The sequence below is a fragment of the Eriocheir sinensis genome, chromosome 53 (assembly GCF_024679095.1).
Source record: "Eriocheir sinensis breed Jianghai 21 chromosome 53, ASM2467909v1, whole genome shotgun sequence".
Classification (NCBI taxonomy): domain Eukaryota; kingdom Metazoa; phylum Arthropoda; class Malacostraca; order Decapoda; family Varunidae; genus Eriocheir; species Eriocheir sinensis.
This window is the reverse complement of record NC_066561.1, coordinates 3,723,264-3,742,297: the sequence shown is the minus strand read 5'-3', so window position 1 is coordinate 3,742,297 and position 19,034 is coordinate 3,723,264. Positions and strand designations below refer to the sequence as shown.

General features: G+C 45.0%; 1 protein-coding gene and 1 long non-coding RNA gene across 27 annotated transcripts in view; one reads left to right on the top strand and one right to left on the bottom strand.

The window, feature by feature from the left end:
- Window positions 1-2,858: 2,858 nt before the first annotated feature.
- LOC126983205 (cholinephosphotransferase 1-like) overlaps window positions 2,859-19,034 on the top strand; it is a 28,706-nt gene continuing 12,530 nt past the window's right edge. For 19 of the 25 annotated variants that reach the window (XM_050835800.1, XM_050835813.1, XM_050835814.1 and 16 more), the window contains exons 1-6: window positions 2,976-2,995; window positions 4,132-4,700; window positions 8,725-8,872; window positions 10,536-10,658; window positions 11,618-11,721; window positions 15,118-15,252. In XM_050835800.1, the coding sequence (XP_050691757.1) occupies window positions 4,479-4,700; window positions 8,725-8,872; window positions 10,536-10,658; window positions 11,618-11,721; window positions 15,118-15,252 (732 nt within the window). In that variant the 5' untranslated portion in view covers window positions 2,976-2,995; window positions 4,132-4,478. Of the gene's footprint in view, window positions 3,005-4,131; window positions 4,701-8,724; window positions 8,873-10,535; window positions 10,659-11,617; window positions 11,722-15,117; window positions 15,253-15,672; window positions 15,805-17,258; window positions 17,385-19,034 lie in introns of all 25 variants that reach the window. The other 6 variants (XM_050835793.1, XM_050835792.1, XM_050835791.1 and 3 more) reach the window with 6 other exon arrangements.
- LOC126983210 (uncharacterized) lies at window positions 7,322-8,702 on the bottom strand. Of its 2 annotated transcripts, XR_007735622.1 has the most exons (4): window positions 8,331-8,702; window positions 8,251-8,290; window positions 8,094-8,133; window positions 7,322-8,053 (listed from the first exon to the last, which is right to left on the bottom strand). It is a non-coding gene; the product is annotated as an uncharacterized LOC126983210 (long non-coding RNA). The 2 variants fall into 2 exon arrangements; XR_007735623.1 differs by having other exon boundaries at window positions 7,322-8,133.

The following is a 19,034-nucleotide window of genomic DNA, read 5'->3' as shown; positions in this document are numbered from 1 at the left end:
GGAAAGCAAGAGAGAGAGGCAGAGACAGGCAGAGACAAAGGTAGAGAGAGGCAGAGACAAAGGCAGAGAGAGAGAGGCAGAGACAGGCAGAGACAAAGGTAGAGAGAGGCAGACAGAGGCAGAGACAAAGGCAGAGATAGAGGCAGAGACAGACAGAGACAGAGGCAGAGAGAGAGGCAGAGACAGACAGAGACAGAGGCAGCGAGAGGCAGAGACAGAGGCAGAGACAGACAGAGACAGAGGCAGCGAGAGGCAGAGACAAAGGCAGAGAGAGAGGCAGAGAGAGGCAGAAAGAGATGCTGAGAGAGAGACAGAGACAGAGGAAGAGGCAGACAGAAGCAGAGACTGAGGCAGAGACAAGAGGCAGAGAGGCAGAGGTAGAGAGAGGCAGAGACAAAGGCAGAGAGAGGCAGAGACAGACAGAGACAGAGGCAGAGACAAAGGCAGAGAGAGGCAGAGACAGACAGAGACAGAGGCAGAGACAAAGGCAGAGAGAGAGGCAGAGACAGACAGAGACAGAGGCAGCGATCGAGAGGCAGAGACAAAGGCAGAGAGAGAGGCAGAGCGAGGCAGAAAGAGATGCAGAGAGAGAGACAGAGACAGAAGCAGAGGCAGACAGAAGCAGAGACTGAGGCAGAGACAAGAGGCAGAGAGGCAGAGACAAAGGCAGAGAGAGGCAGAGAGAGGGGCAAGGATGGGGGGGGGGAGAGGAGAGAAGGAGGGAGGCAGCAGGCAATCAGGAGATATCAACGCGTGACGTCAATGCATGGGGTGGGGCTAAGCTCCGCGCGACATAATCCTAACAACCTTTCGTAAATATGCTACCCCGGTAGCAGCGACGGGCCAGATTTGTGGCTTTACCGTGTAGCAGCGACGGGCCACATTTTTGCCATGATATAAACCCACAAAAATAGATGATGCATAAACTGATCACAAATGCGTTGATACATATTATGAAACAGGTTGCGTGAGTGATGATTTTTTCTCGTTTTTCTCGCTTAGAGGGGCCTTTAAGAAACATGATCCCTGCAGCTACCAGGTTAATGTCATGGACTCAACAGAGCAACATACGTCAACAGGCCGCTTCCAGTCCCTCACACCTGCCCAGGTAAGACACACGTGCTCTCAGAACCCGGTTGTTACGTAATATATGAAGATAAGGAAAAGATATGCTACTGATAATTTTCTTTCGTCTCCAACATAAAACTTCATAAGCCATTTTGTCTTGTGGTAATGAAGATAGGGAGAAGGTAGTAACGATATCCTTTCGTTTCCTTCATTTAACTTTGTAAGCTGCTTTGACTTAAGCATAGCATAAGGATCACATAATAAGGTAGATGGACCGAGTATGGTTAATGGAAAACAAGAGGCACTATAGTTATTTATGAGGACATGATCGAGAAGAAAATTAATGAGTCTGTATATTCTCTAACGCAACTATTTCTATATAAAGGCTGAAAAGGACGTACACTAATTGGGTTCTTATGAGTGGTTTTTACGTTCCTGGTACAGAGGAAGAGTCAGACTATCAGAAGGGCCATAAAACCACCTCTGCAAATGCCCAAAACTCCTACGAAAGCCTTATCGAATGTGTGCAACGGGCTGCCCTCAATGTTTGTAGGAATGCCTCTGAACTTGCCGAGTAGATAAGAATTAATGCCACGGTTCATGACAGGGCAATTAAGGTGAATGTCGAGTGGATGGATGTAACTGCATAGGAAATAATAAACAGCTTTGTCAGGTGTAGAGGATCGAAGGGCGAGAGGAAGGTAGAGAACACTTGACTTCTCTTCCTCTTCTTCTTCTTATACTACTTCTTTTGACCTGTCTCGCTTTGTATATCGCTTCGTAGGTCCTCCTCCTCTTGATCCTCTCTTCTGCTTACTCATACTTATTCTTTTAATGGCGTTACAGCATTCATCTTTCCTCACTATATCATTTTCCACCATGCGGCCATCAGGGGAGGGTGAAGCCTATACCGCTCTCTGTCCTATTTTAGTTGAGCTCCTCTTGTCTCTTCTGTTCACTCATATACTTACTCTTTTTAGTGGCGTTACAGTATTCATCTTTGCTCGCTGTATAATCTTCCACCATGCGGCCTCAGGGGATGGGAGGGGAGGGGAGGGAGCCGGATCAAGCCTAAAGCCTACCGTTGTCTGTCCTATTTTAGTCAGGTAGTCAGGTACTCTTCCTGCCAACAGCTGAGAGGAACAAGGCGCGTATTTCCTGCCTTACATAACCCAATTGCTACGACGTTCTGTGCTTCAGCTGTATGTATGGCTCTAAAGTATGGAAACAAAGGAATGGTTGGATGAGTGGAAGAAAGGATTGCAGGTACGTCACGGAAGAATGGTGATATATGCGTGTTGATCGAGGTTGTTGTACTTTGCATATATATCGTACCATTTAGACATGAAACTGATATAATAAGCTTAATCATGTCTTTGGATCATGCTTCCCGTACGTGCGTGGAGATAAGACTAGATCTGTTTATAGGTAATTTGGCCTTGATAACGAATTCACTATTTTCTCCTTCATTCGTTCTGATTATACCTGGTATTTCTCGTATATTCTTCTTTCTTTCCAGAGTTTCATGCATCCATTCCCTAATTATTTGATCTATTTCCTCATCTTGATAATAAAAAAAATATCTTCTTCTTCCTCTTCTTTTGACCTGTATCGCTGTGTATCGCTTCATGAGCCCTCCTCCTCTTAATCCTCTCATCCACTTATCCTCACACTATACTCTTTAACGGCGTAACACTATCCTGCCTCACCATAACACACAATCGCACCATAATCCCCATATAATGACGTTGATGGCGCCGTTTAGTGACCCCGTTGGAGAGTCTGAACTACGCAACACGTCGGTAGTCGTTCGGCCATATTTTCGTTGTTGTTTATCAGCTGAGCAGCGTTAGTGTGGCGGACCTGTGCTGGCGTGAGGGTGGCTGCCATATAGCTCGCTCCCCCTCGTATGTGGTGTGTGAGGCAGGTGTGGGAGGTGTGGGGAGGGCAGGTGTGTCAGGTGTGGGGCGGGCAGGTGTGCTTAGTGAGGTGATCACCTGATACTCGTGCCCATCACCTCTCCCTTTTCATCCTTTATTTATTCGTTTATTCATTATCTTAGGCAGGTGTGGGGAGGGCAGGTTTGGGAAGGGCAGGTGTGTCAAGTCTGGGAGGTGTGGGGCGGGCAGGTGTGCTTAGTGAGGTGATCAGCTGATACTCGTCCCCTTCACCTCTCCCTTTTCATCCTTTATTTATTAATTATTCATTATGAGCAGGTGTGGGAAGGGCAGGTGTGCTTAGTGAGGTGATCAGCACATACTCATCCTTTTCACCTCTCCCTCTTCATCCTTCATTTATTCCCATTCAGTCATTTCATTTATTCACCTTCAGGACATTTTCGACAGGTGTGGGATGGGCAGGTGTGGCAGGTGTGCTTAGTGAGGTGATGAGCTCATACTTGTGCCCTTCGCCTCTCCCTCTTCATCTCTCATATATTCCCCTTGAGACAACTTTGGTAGTCTTCTTCTCCTTCTTCTTCTTCTTCTTCTTCTTCTTCTTCTTCTTCTTCTTCAGGTTACCAGCTCAGTATAGTGTGCTTCAGGGCTTACGGGGAGTCCTTGGTTTAGTTCAGTTGTAGGTTGGGAGTATAGCCTTTTAACGGCACTCCCTGATGTGTTCTCGCTGTCTAGGATATGTGTTGTACTTTTCACTGATTGTTATTATTATTTTCCTCTTTCATTACCTTTTCTCTTATTTTTGATTCATGTACGGCGGTGTTATTAAAGAGTAGATCTCCGTGTGTTAAGTCGTCCCTTGCGTTAGTCTTCTTCTTCTTCTGTAGACCTGTGGCACTTTGTATCGCTTCCTTTCTCTCTCTCTCTCTCTCTCTCTCTCTCTCTCTCTCTTGTATCCTTTGATTATTTCCTCTTTGTTTGCTGGCGCTGGTGGTGACTTGCGTACTGTTTCATTTTTCTCCCGTCACTTTCCAGTCATTTGTCTAGTTCACAGTGGGTTAAAACTTCACCTTGAAAGTAAGTAAAAAAGAATATATAGGATTTTTCTCCACCAATATATTCTGTGATGAAATAAGTAATAATAATAATGATATCTGTGAAATTTCAGATACTTTTCTTTACGCGTTGTTTTGAGTGTACGTGCGTTGAAAAAAAGCAAAACAAAGACTGTGGCCGAGGAAATGAAGGTGTGGGGACTGTAGGTGCCGGCGGGGAGGTGCAGGTGATGCCTCTGGAAGCCACGGAAACCACCGAAACATTGCTGGAAAAGAGCATCTGATCCCTTACATGTGACTCCTAAGATCAAAACCGGAGAGTACAAGACAGACGAGACACTGGTGCACACAAACACATACACACACACACACACACAAACAAACACACAAGGAACGCCAAGGGGAGTGTCTCTTCAGGAGTTTGTGATAGTTGACGGAGAGAAGTGCGAACAGAGCCAAAATGGGCCAGTTGACGGCGACACAACTTAGGCGACTGGAGGAGCACAAGTACTCCTGCTCCTCCAGCTCCCTCTTCGACCCCCTCATGCAGAAGTGGTGGCGCTGGCTGGTGGAGCAGTGCCCCCTCACCCTCGCCCCCAACCTCATCACCATCACCGGCCTCATCATCAACATCATCACCTCCCTGATCCTCTGCTACTACAGCCCGGATGCCAAGCAAGAGGTGAGGGGGAGCTGGTGTGTGTGTGTGTGTGTGTGTGTGTAGTATACAGGGTCTGAGTTACTCTTGTTTGATCCTATCACTGGTCATATCTATAATTGTCCAGTCCTTCCCTAACCTGGTAACAGCGACGGGCCAAATTTGTGCCATGATATAAACCCCCCAAAATAGATGATGCATAATCTGATCACAAATGCTTTGATATATATTATGAAATGGTTTGTGTGAGGGATGATTTTTTCTCAATTTTCTCGCTTTGAGGGACCGTTAAGAAACATGATCCCCGCGGCTACCAGGTTAAACTGTTTGACATTTTTTGCCATCACAACATCTTCCTTCAGTCCATTCCATGCATCTACTGCTCTATATTGAAAGCTGAGTTTCTTGTGTGTGTGTGTGTGTGTGTGTGTGTGTGTATTTACCTAGTTGTAGCATACAGGGCCTGATCTAGCCTTGGATAGTCCTGTCTCCTTGTCTATTTTTATCTAATCTTTCTTTCATTTGGTGGACACTCTTCGCCTCCACCACTTCCTCCTCTAAACTGTTCCACAAGTCCACATCTATGAGGAAAGCTATACTTCTTGTCACTCAAACATGTTCCCTTTCTCAGCTTCTTGTTCTGTCCTCTCAATCCTCTCCTTTGCTCTCTCTCCATCAAGTCCTCTCTATATACCTGTGTGTGTGTGTGTGTGTGTGTGTATGTGTGTGTGTTTACATAGTTGTAGTTTTACAGGGCCTCGGCTTACGCTCACGTGGTCCTGTCTCCTTATCTGTATTTGTCCAACTTTTTCTTAAAGTTTTGCACACTCCTCGGCAATACTACATCCTCACTTGGTCTGTTCCAAACCTCTATATTTCTATGTCTCTCAAGCATCTCCCCTTCCTCATTTTTTTACTGTGTCCTCTTGTATTCCTGGAGTTTATTCCTTCTCTTAGTAATAACTCCTAATTATTTACTTCTTCCATTTTAATCAGTAATTTATAAATTTTTGTTAGGTCTCCCCTTTCTCTTCTTTGTTCTAGTGTTGGTAGGTCCATTTCCTATAACCTTTGTGTGTGTGTGTGTGTGTGTGTGTGTGTGTGTGTGTGTGTGTGTAAAGGTCCTGTTTGTTGTTTGTACTGGTTATCAAAGTATGTCAGTGATAACCTTATGAACCAGGTTAGCAAGGATGACTGCATGTATCTACAGTAGCAGTATTTTCACTAATATATTCACGTTATCAGCAAAGCCATCCTCTATTTTTTAGAAACTGCATTTTTTTTGTTTATTTTTCAATCCTTGAATGTTTATTTTTTACTGTAAAGGAAGGAGCTCAAAAGCATAAATAAATGAGAAAACTAAAAAAAAGCCTGCTGGATTGTCAGCTTTACTGCAATAAAATAGTCAGTGAGGCTTGGATTAGCCGTGCCTGGGCCAAGGTGTGGGGTGAGGTGACCTTGTAGAGCTGATGTAGGGTGGCCAGGCTTATCACAGGCTTTGATAGGTATGCCAGAGATCGAACATTTTATCTCCAGGCCTCATTACCTAGTCCCTGACTCAGCTGGCTGTATTTCACTCAGCTTGATGAGTCACTGTGGCTTGCAAGATAACGGGTGGTTGCTTTTTGTCTAGGCACCCATGAGGCAAGTCTTACATGATGTTCGGAATTGTGTTGCTATTACTTACAATGGTTAGTACCTTTAATTTTGGGGTACTGCGTATTTAACTCAACTAGAGAAGTTATGAATGGTCTAACTGTTGGTATAGTTCAGTATGTTATCTCTATTATCAGAGTGTATGGTGCACTTAACTGATCTATGGAATGCTCCAAGTAATGTTACAGATCACTGGTATATTACTGTTTGTTAATGATACAAGTATGAAAGCTTCTCAACTTGGTACTCATCAATCAGTCATCATGCCCCTAACCTCCCTAGCACCACCACCACCACCACCTACCACCCCACCACCCACCACCACCCCAACCCCAGCACCACCACCCCCACCTCAGCACCACCACTCAGCACCACCACCCACCACCACACCAACCCCAGCACCACCACCCACCACCACCCCTCCCTCACCACCACCACCACACCAACCACAGCACCACCACCACCACCCCTCCCTCACCACCACCACCACCTGAACCCCACCACCACCACCACCCCAACCCTACCACCACCCCCACCCTACCACCACCACCACCCGAACACCACCACCACCACCACCCACCACCACACCACCACCACCACCCTCACCACCACCACCCACCACCACCCCCACCACCACCACCCACCACCACACCAACCCCAGCACCACCACCCACCACCACACCAACCCCAGCACCACCACCCACCACCACACCAACCCCAGCACCACCACCACCCCTCCCTCACCACCACCACCCACCACCACACCAACCCCAGCACCACCACTACACCAGCCCCACCAGCCCCACCACCACACCAGCCCCACCACCACCACCACCACCCCAACCCCAGCACCACCACCCTCCACCACCCCAACCCCAGCACCACCACCCACCACCACCCCAACCCCAGCACCACCACCCACCACCACCCCAACCCCAGCACCACCACCACACCAACCCTAGCACCACCACACCACCACCCACCACCACACCAACCCCAGCACCATGTCTTTAGTTTAATGATATCTGGAATACTACAAGGCCTATCTGTGTTTTCTTAGTAGGATTACCATCCTTGAGTCATTATCTATAACATTCATTCTATAACACAAATTGACACATTATTTTTTCTCGTAGATGTCACGTGATGAATGGAGATTTTTTTTTATATATGATAAAAGCCACTTTATGTTTCTGTTTGTATTCAAGCTGACAGTGTACTTATGACTATTTTTGGGGGGGTATCACCATAATCCTTGAGGCACTATACATGTTCAATAGTGAAATTGCGTTAAGTTAATGTTTGATGGATCCCATAGCACTATGAAGCAGTGTGAGCGCAGAGCAAGCTTCCCTGGCCAAACAAACTTAATTAACCTTTCCAGCGCAGTGATTGGCTGCCACTTGGCCAGTCAGAAATGAAGTACATGAGGGGGTGTGGCTGCCTGTAATATCCTACTGAAACAGACTATAGGCTGGGACCAAATGTGTGTGTGTGTGTGTGTGTGTGTGTATTTTAAACAAATGAAACTAGTAAATTAGACATCACAAGTTATGGAAATAAATAAAAGTTTTATTATACTTGAAATGTAATTGTAGCAAATACTGTCATATAAACCATCACCCCACCACTGTGTCACACCTGTGCTGGCCATCACCATCACCCCACCACTGTGTCACACCTGTGCTGGCCATCACCATCACCCCACCACTGTGTCACACCTGTGTTGTCCATCACCATCACCCCACCACTGTGTCACACCTGTGCTGGCCATCACCATCACCCCACCACTGTGTCACACCTGTGTTGTCCATCACCATCACCCCACCACTGTGTCACACCTGCTGGGTCATCACCACATCCACCACTGTGTCACACCTGTGTTGTCCATCACCATCACCCCACCACTGTGTCACACCTGTGCTGGCCATCACCATCACCCCACCACTGTGTCACACCTGTGCTGGCCATCACCATCACCCCACCCCTGTGTCACACCTGTGCTGGCCATCACCATCACCCCACCACTGATTGTCACACTCACATTTCCCTTTACCATCACCCCACCACTGGTCACACACAGGTACCCACCACCAACACCCCACCTTGTGAGTGCCAGTATGCAATAGATACATTTAAGAAGAAATTAGCAGATAAATTCATAAATAGTGCAATTAGGTGGAGTTAGGTTTACAGGAGCTGCCTTGCTATAGGCCTATTTGCTTAATTCTTGCAGACTCCTTATGTTTTTATTATTCCCATCATTATCAACTCACGCTTGTGTCACACACACACACATAGGTGCCCACCACCTCCACCCTACACTTGTGTCACACACACACATAGGTGCCCACCACAATCACCCTCATCTCACCACTGGTGTCACACACAGGTGCCGCGATGGGCGTGCTTCCTGTGTGCCTTGGGGCTCTTCATCTACCAGAGTCTTGATGCCATTGACGGCAAGCAGGCGCGCCGCACTGGCACAGACGGCCCCCTGGGGGAGCTGTTTGACCATGGCTGTGACTCTCTGTCCACAGGTGAGGCCCACACCACACCCCCCACTGCTGGGCCAGAGGCTTGGGGAGGCATCCCTGGCCTCTCTCAGTCCTTCATCCTCTAGTACAGGGGGGAATACTAGTTTCTGTAGCATAACAGTTTAGTGTACATTGGAGTTATATATTTGTTATAGCAAATTTAGTTTACTTCTCATGATAGTGTCTAGTGTCTGGAAATACTAAACAAAATGGCTAAGCATAACCACAGCCTGGTAATTGAAAGCTTTTGTAGAGGTGGGGGAAACAAGTTATAATGGAGTGTGCTTAGGTTTTAAGACATTGAAAATACGTATGAGGTTACTATGTATATAATCTTGAAATTATTAGATTAAATTTAAATTAAAATTTTTAATGTGTCTATAGCCAGGACACAGTCATGTCTCCCCATTCACAACACTGAGGCTGCCACGTGCCACTAATGATGACATAACTTTGCAACACATTATGACACCCTCCCTGACGCATGTTGCTGGCACTGAGGTGATCAGCCAATTCCTGAACCTGTGCCAAATATTTCTACTCTGTCACACCTGCCAGTGGTGTTGCCTTACTCCCCAATTACCACCTGTCAATAGTGGTGCTCCAAACCATGCCTCATCCTTGCTGGCGCTCACCTTGTCTTGCACTCCGATGTTGGCGTGGTGAGAGGGCCAGGGAGGGTCCCCACACTGTTGTATTTCCTAAAGTTCTCATTATTCTTTTAAACAGATGTCTTGGTTCATTTGTTTGTTAGTTCTGCAGGAAATATGGAATTCATTATCAAAATTGTTTAGTACAGCTTCTAATTTGGTTTCCATAGATTCCATAATTTACACATGCATTAAAATAAAAACAAATAATGAAGAGCTATGATAATCAAGTACAATATTGCACCAAGAATCTTTGTGTCCAGACAAAAATAGAAATCAAAATTAAGTAGCACAAAATACTACTTGATTGAAATGATGAGCTGGTAAACATGGCAGTAAACTAGAGGGAAAGTACAGAAGCTGCACCAACAAGACACATCCTCATCTCCTTACTTTTTTTTTTGTCTTGTTTTGTTTATACAGCAAGGGAGGCAGTTCAAGGGGAAAAAAAAGCCCGCTAGTCACTGCTCCGATAGAAAAAAGAATGAGTGGCCCGAAGATAATTAGTGTTTATTAGTGTTAGTGTGGGGTATGAGTCGTAGATTTTAAAGGTATAGTTTGTGTTTGTTTTGCAGTCATTAAGTTAACCCGGTAGCAGCGATGGGCCAAATTTGTGGCTTTACCGTGTAGCAGCGATGGGCCAAATTTGTGGCTTTACCGTGTAGCAGCGACAGGCCAAATTTGTGGCTTTACCGTGTAGCAGCGATGGGCCAAATTTGTGGCTTTACCGTGTAGCAGCGACAGGCCAAATTTGTGGCTTTACCGTGCAGCAGCGACGGGCCAAATTTGTGCCATGATATAAACCCCCAAAAATAGATGATACATAATCTGATCACAAATGCTTTGATACATATTATGAAATGGTTTGTGTGAGGGGTGATTTTTTCTCATTTTTTTCGCTTAGAGGGACCATTAAGAAACATGATCCCCGCTGCTACCGGGTTAAAGAAAGCAACACAAATTCGTGATAAAAAAAACCGCTCCACTAACAAGATATATCATGATTGTCTCCACAGTGTTTGTGTCGCTGGGCGTGTGCTGCTCGGTGAGACTGGGGACGCTGCCGTACTGGATGTTCTTCCAGTGCATGATGGCGGTGTCCCTCTTCTACTGCGCCCACTGGCAAACCTACGTGTCGGGTGAGTGGCCGGGGCAGCACGAGGGGAGGGGGCAGGGACGGCAAGGCTTCTGTGTTGCTTATGGTTCCTGTGAGAGGGGTTTGGGCTGGGGCATTGTGTTGGGGGGCAGGGATGACAAGGCTTCTGTGTTGATTGTGGTTACCGTACTGTGAGAGGGGTTTGTCTTTCGGGTCTGAATTGCTGTAATCAGTGGCATATTTCTGCTTGTCTCATCTTTTTCGTAGCCATCAGTAGTTAGTGAAGTATTTGTTTCTCTTTCAGCTTAATATTACAGTGTTCATTAAAGTATTGCCTCTCAACTTTGTATTACAGTAGCCAGTGAAGTATTTGTTTGTTTCTCAGCCTTGTATTGCAGGAGTCATTTGAGTGTTTATGTTTAATTACTTCCTTGTGGTTACTGAAGGAAGTTTGTTTCATCTTTGGGTTGGCAGTCTGAGGTACTGTTATTTATCCATCTCCCTGTGGCTCCTGTTAGTGGATTTATCTCTCAGCTTTGTGTTGGTCTATCTCAGAGGTTCTCAAATTGGGTGCCACGGACAGTGCCTAGGGGTGCCATGGACAGTGCCTAGGGGTGCCACAAGACCATCATAAACTTTGAATCATTTTTTTTCTTCTTTTTATGTTAGTCTGCATTTATGACTCTTAAGTTAATCTAATTCTACTGATGAGTTCTGTTTGGGCATGTACTGCACCGTATGTTAATTTTGGTTTGAGTATGGATAATAATTTTAATTCATTATTCAAAGTAATTTAAAACAGGTACAATTATGTATAAGAAGTTAATTCATGTGAGGAGGGGGGGGGGAGAAAGGGGTGCCACAAAGGGTTTATATAAGTTCAGGGTGCCAGCACTGAAAAAAGACTGAGAACCTCTGCTCTATCTGTTTATCTATCTATCTTAGTTTTCACCATTACTATTTTGTGATTATTAATTAATTTATGCATCTGTTGTGTTCCAGGCACGCTGCGCTTCGGCCTGGTGGATGTGACGGAGGCCCAGTTTGGCGTGATGATCATCCACGCCATCTCTGTCATATTTGGCTCCGATTTCTGGTCACTCACGGTAAGGCTGCTGCTGCTGCAACCAACACATGATTTTCTTTATTAGTGTTTTATTAGTTTATTAGTAAATTGCATTTCCTGTTAATACTGTCATAATCATTGAAATACAGTGGACCCTCAATTTTGCCAATCATAAGGGGAAGGTGTTGCTTGAAAAATGCAAGAATCTGAATTTTTGGTATGATTAAAAAAAGTGTGAGTGCTGTTGCCTCTCCTAATCTGGCTTGTATTTGCCACTTTTGTTTCCCTGAGTCAGAGGACCGGCTGTATGTCTTATTGGCCTGCCTGGTGTTGCCATCGTGTTGAGCAGCAGGATGGCAACACCAGGCAGAGACCAAAAAGACATACAGCCAGTCCTCTGACTCATAGAAACAAGAATGGCATCTACATATCTATATATCATTAAATAAATGATATATAGGCTTGACTTTTACATGGATTCTGCTTTTCTGTCATTGAATTTATTCCTCAACTGAAAATATTAAACCCTTGGGAGGTTGACTTTTACTTGTGATTATCTATTACATGAGTGTATGCAATATTTTAAAGAATCCAAAAATTGCATAATTACATTTTTAGTTTTTAACTCTTTTCTGAGCGGCAAGAAGAGAGTTTTATCATGTATTACAGAAGCAGTGACTAGTGATCCTTTTCTGTGTCCTTGAGCCGCTCCCTTCACTGGGACAAAAACACTCACCTAAAACCTGAGCATGTGGTTTTAAGATAGCGAGCAGGTGTGGCGTGACACTCCCTCGGGATCTAGTGTGTGATAAGGAATCTCTCGGGGTGGATTGGAAGGTTGTTGTGAGGCAATGCACTGTCTGGGGTGCATAACATAGATTTGTCTGGTGATAGTGAAGATTAGAAGACAGGTGATTGTCAGAAGCAGGCTTGTGGAAGATTACTCATAGTGACTCAATGCAACAGAAATGGAGCAAAAATCTGATAATAGAAGCAGGAACGTAGGTCTTAACCCAGTAGCAGCAGGGATCATGTTTCTTAATGGTCCCTCTAAGCGAGAAAAATGAGAAAAAATCATCACTCACACAAACCATTTCATAATACATATCAACGCATTTGTGATCAGTTTATGTATCATCTATTTTGGGGGGGTTAAATCATGGCACAAATTTGGCCCGTCGCTGCTACACGGTAAAGCCACAAATTTGGCCCGTCGCTTCTACCGGGTTAAATTAGGTCCTTGTGTGGATAGAAACATCAAGCTGCCTTACTTTATATATTCTTGAGTTTGCAGCCCATGTTTGTACCGTGCCAGTTCACCCCCCTCTCCCCTTGCTCCCTCCCTTACCCTCCTTTCTCCTCCTACCCTGTGTGACTTGCCGTGTGGAAAGGAGGTACTAAGTCACAATGAGCCTAGAGAAAAGTGGATCATTATTTGCTCTCCTTTTTCATGTTCTGGTCTTGTTCTTTTTCTAATTCTTGTTCTTGTTCTTCTTGCTTTTCTTCTTCTTCCTCTTCTTTTTTTGTTCTTGTTTTTCTTGCTTTTCTTCTTCTTCTTCCTCTTCTTTTTCTTGTTCTTGTTCTTGCTTTTCTTCTTCTTCCTCTTCTTGTTCTTGTTCTTCTTGTTCTACCTCTACTCTTTTGCAGGAGCAGCATCAGCAGACTCTTTTTGTTTCCCCTTGAGCTGCCTCCTTCCCTATATAAAAAAAACAAATAAAAAACTTACTACATACTTCAATGGATGGCCACTGTAGAATAGTCTCCAGTTCTTCCTGTCCAGACACTTGTAGCACTCACACACCTCCCCATTTCCCTCCTTAAGATATTCCTCACTCCTGTCGATGCCCTTTACTGTAATTGGTTCCACGAGAGCTGGCGGAGATTTTCCTTCATGGGTGAACTCGTGGACTTGGCGTCAATGCTTGAGTGACGGTCTCCGCACCGCTCATTGGCTGTTTTTTACTAGATCTGAGCCAATCGTAGTGTAATTCAGCCTCATTTTTTGTTTGTAAAGCAGTAGCGTAATTTAACTGAATCAGAGCAAAACATAAAGTATTAGGAGTTTTTAGCAAGTCATTGGGGGTCAGCAATTCTGCAAGGGGTGCTCGAGGCGTAACATTGCACAACTTGGGGCCTGGTGGTGGTGGCTGACTCACAATACGGTTGGCTACTCCGCACAAAATTGAGTTGCGCAACACATCCCACAACCTGACGCCCAGTGTGGTCGGGGCTTTGGGCCAATGTTTCCGTTGTGACTCCATAGCATCACTGCACATTATGACTAAGCTAGGCCTAAAAATATACCAAGAAATCTTACAATAAATGAGTTAATTGGACTGTAGCCTAGCACTTTGTAGTAGTAAAATAAGTCTAGCCTCAACAGTTAACTTCAGTCGCTGGACATTGTCTGTTTATGTGCAGTTCTGACATAGTTTTGTTATGAATGTTGTTTCAGATTAATTTGTAATACTTCAAAAGGCACATACTTATCAATAAAGACATTATTGCATTAGTTTTTATCGGTGCAATCTGTTACCTTACAACTCACAAAGGGTTTTGGTAGGAATACAAAGTCAATTTTATGCGCATCAGAACAAATTAAGAGTTGGCCAATGAGCGCGCAGTACCATCACCCATGCAATGATACCAAGTCCGTGAGTCCACCCCTGAAGGAAAATCTGTGCCAGCTCTCGTGGAACTGACTATAGTGCTCTCCCTGCCACTCTCCACCAACATTGCCGGATTGTCGTACTCTGCCTCTTATGTTTGCTGATTTACGACCCAAAAACTGCTTTCATCACGCAAATAACTGACTTCATATATGGTTATCGTTTAAATGGTTAATTATACTTCTTGCCAACAGTTATGGGCGAGAAACCGGTAAACACGCAGCTCTGTGTACGATAATCTGGCAGCGGTTCTCCCCACCTTCCCATTTCACTCACAAGCCCTTGCCACAAAGTCCATACCCTGCATTCTCATAACATATCTAAATATTTCAATGAACTTAACTCATTCCACCACTCCACATGCTACTAGTGTCTACACCACACCATTCATGCTCAGTTTTCCACCACTACCCCTTACCCTCACTTGCACCTGTCTCATACACCCATCCATGTATATATCAAGAAGCAAAGGAGTCATCACACAGCTCTGTCTCACTCCACACTAATCCAATCGCTCCTCTTTACTACTACACTACCATCTTTTAGGAGTGCACCAGCCTATTTGTAGAGTCTTTAGCCCTTTAACAGCCATCCCACTGTTTCACCTCCATGCCTCAGTTGTTATACCTTCTGGATCAGTGTTTTTGTCTGCAGCTGTACATAAAGTAGAGGCAGGAAGGAAGGTGTGGTAGAGTCGGTCGTGCAAGATTGGAAGTGTTTCACAAGTGTTTCCCCATGAGCTGAGTCCTGTGCTGTGTGGCCCCCAGGTGCCTGTGCTGTGGCTGCCCCTCAAGTGTGTCCCGACGCTGATCGGGGTCGTGGCAGCGGCCGTGGCTCTCTATAATAATTTTAAGATAATTCTCGTCGAGAGAGGCGCGGGCCGCAATGGCTCCACAGTTGCCGTAAGTTTCCTGTTCTCACAGACGACGTTGCTGATCACCACCGCCTCACCGCATGGCTGCTGAACTGCATCTTGCCTCACTCCAGCCTATTATTTAATGCATTATGTTTTTTTCTTTTTATTAATTTGCACTTGACCCCTGGCATGTGATTTCCTGGTGACCGCATGACACTGAGTGAGCACGTGTGTCCCTCACCTTCCCATGCTTGTGTGGCCAGGAGTACTGCTGGCCGCTGACTGAGGGCAAGGCTGGGCCCCTCACCTGTGTGATCTTGCTCAGCTTCACCACAAACTGCTTCTCAACACTTGATCTTTCTTTGCTAAACTTGCCTGCAGAGTCACACATAATCTTCCTCCTAACCCATTCTTTTTTTTTCATGCCTCTAAAACCCATCAGTAACAGTGTGCATTTTTGTATTAGATTCCAGGTACAGGGCTTGAATTTATCGTGATCTATGTAATCTTTGGTCTCTTGCAAGTGGGCACCCAATTGTGGTTCAACATCCCCATCATCCTCTGGGGGGGTGCTGGCAGGAACGGGTCCACCATTGCTGTAAGTGGCAGGCAGCGACACCCGGCACCTGTGGCTGTGGTGGGGAGTAGAGGCCTGTGGGGAGCATCTTGTGTGTGTGTGTGTGTGTGTGTGTGTGTGTGTGTGTTTACCTGGTTCTAGTATACAGCTGCTTCCTTTACTGTAAAAAGACAAAAACTACAGGGCCTGGGCTGCATTCATGTGGTCTCGTCTCCATGTCTATAATCGTCCAGTCTTTCATTAAACTGTTTGACACTTTTTTCCCTCACAACATCTTCCATTAGCCCATTCCACACATCTATCACTCTATATGTGTGTGTGTGTGTGAGTGTATGTGTGTGTCTGTGTGTACTTGTTCTTTTCAGTAAGTTCTGGGATGTACGATGATTCAGTTCAGCTCAATTCAATAAGCTCTAATTCTTTTGGGGTTTTCTTATGAGGTGCTGTAAGATCTTTTTTAGTTTGGCCATATGTGTGTTGCTTCGTGTGAGAGGGTCAGTCGCTAAGGAAAAAAGGGCAGATACAGAAAAAGTATAATGTTGAGAGTGCCTTTCTCTTCCCATGTATAGTGGAAGAGTAACAGTTTTGATGCGAAAAGCTTCCACTCTCACCCATTGTGTAATTAGAATTAAAGCCTCTCGGTGGAGTGTCCCTACGCTAACAGTTTGCATTGGTATGTTTTGGGTAAGTGACTTCCTCTGTCCTGTGTCTCAGTCTTGGGTGCTGAAGGATGGCATTTTGTGTTAAGGTGTTCCATCCCTGTGTTGTCCTCACGTCCAATCTTACTCCCCTCTGAACCCAGGAATAATGTGTCTTGCGTGTTGATGGAGGCGTGAAATGCAGGCTACAGAGGGATGCTATCATATGGTGCTCTGTAGCCTCCATGTGTTGGCCTTATGTTGAGTCTTACCCACCCTTGAACCCACCAATAATGTACCTGGTGTGTGATGAAGGAGCTATGTGGGGAATGCTAGCTACAAAAGGGTGCTTCATCTGGTGCTAAAAGGTTTCAATAGGTGTGGTATTAAGAAGTTATAAGAGGTGTGGTTCTGAGAGGCTATAAGAAATGTTCCCTCCATGTATATGTTATGGGGGCACTCGGCTCACAACCGAGAGAGCCTGGGTTCGATTCCCAGGCGGAGTGGAAAAATTTGGGTGGCTTTTCCGATACCCTACGCCCCTGTCCACCCAGCAGTGAATGGGTACCAGGTATTAATCGGGGGTTGTGTCCCATCTCCTGGGATCTGTTCCCTTCTCCTATAATTCCTTCCCCTTCTGTCTCTCTCTGGCATATGACCAGAGATGTTGCGCCGACTCAACAAAACTTTCCAACTTTTCCCTCCATGTATTGTCCTGTTTTCTGTATTACCCCCCCCTGGCCCCACCAATAATGTGTCTCCTATGTGCTGAGTGAGCCATGTGCTCTTGTCAGTCCCAGGAGCGCAATGCCACCCCTTCCGTTTGGTGTTTTGCAGCTGCTGGAAGTCTCGGTACAATACGTAATAGTGTATGGAATCCTGGTGTGTCAGCTGCTCTTGGGTTACTCCTACATGTCCGGTGTCCCCTACTCGGGAGCAGGCAAGAACGGCTCCACTGTCGCTGTGAGTCTGGGCTTCCTAGCGGCCCTCACATGCAAGGTGTACTGAGTAGGCTTGGCCCTTTTCCTCGCCACAGGTTTCACTCTTGAGTAGGGTTGGTTTTCTTATTCCCCAAGCCTTGAAGTACTGTTACAGGGCTGGACAGAGGTTTGATCAGAGGCTTATAATGTACTAAACCGTAGACCAAGCAGCTTGTTGATGCATCGGAGAGGACTTTGCCGCCTGTTAGGGAGCAACATAAGGAAGACAGCAACATCATGACTTTGGGAAATATTTTTTGGAAACATTGGGAACTCTTTCGCTTCTTGTTACTTCTCCTCTTGCTTGTAATTAGTCTGCTTTTACTACTGCTCATAGTGCACACAAGATTGGTGGTTGTGGATGCTTAAATTTTGCATGTGGTGGTTGTCACTTGGAAATACTGCTTCACTATGCCTGAGATTATTTGTGCATGGAGCATATTCATATGTTGTTTAATAGCATGTCTTTTGTAACGTGTGTGTGTGTGTGTGTGTGAGGGGGGGGAGTGTGTGTGTGTGTGCGTGTGTGCGATACCTGACTAGCTTCTGTTTCTATCCAGTAGCGTATGTGTGTCCCTGAATGGCTGGTTCTAGTAACTGTGTAATGATATCTGCCTTGTGTTGTGTGTAGTGTATATTGCATTTGTGGCAGTGTGGTGATGGCATTTGTAAAGACCTGCTTGTATTGTTGTGGTTGTTGATTGTACCAGTAATTGTATATGACTCCTCAGTGCTGTCTGTTGATTGTAGAGTGGTAAGCATTGGTGTGTGCATGGTGTAATGAGGGATATGTTGCTTTAGTTATTGTGAGTGTGCAGTTAAGTGTATGTGGTGATGGTTTGGAAAGTATGTTGAAATGTTGTGTTGAGAGTATGTTGTATATTGTGTGTTTGAGGATGTGATGAATGATGGGGAGAGTATGTTGTGTTATGTTTGGGTATATGGTGAAGGTTATAGTGAATGTGTTTTGGCGTATGGTGAAGACTGTATGTATGTTGTATGTTTGGGAATAGAATGAATAAGTATGTATGGGAATATGTTGTATGTTTGGGAATGTTTTGGGAAGAGTGAATGAGTGTTTGAGAATATATTGAATGAGTATGTATGGGAGTATGTTGTATGTTTGGGAATGTTTTGGAAGTAGAGTGAATGAGTATGTTTGAGAATATGTTGAGTGAGTATGTATAGGAGTATGTTGTATGTTTGGGAATGTTTTGGGAAGAGTGAATGAGTATGTTTGAGGATATGTTGAGTGAGTATGTATAGGAGAATGTTGTATATTTGGGAATGTTTTGGGAAGAGTGAATGAGTATGTTTGAGAATATGTTGAATGAGTATGTATGGGAGTATGTTGTATGTTTGGGAATAGAGTGAATGATTGCGTAAATAGTATGTTGTATGGATGTAATAATTTTTCTCCCTACTAGCGTATGTTATTTTTATTTTTATTTTGGATGTGTGTAAATGTGTGTAAGGTGGTACAGAAGGAGAGACAAGAGAAAGGGCATTGCAAGGAAGAAGGGTGGTAGGGTCTTTGGGATGAATCATGAATGGCAGAAGTGGGATTTGAGAAATACAATAATAATACCAACCCTCACATATGCAATTGAAGCGTGGGCCTGGAATGAAAGTC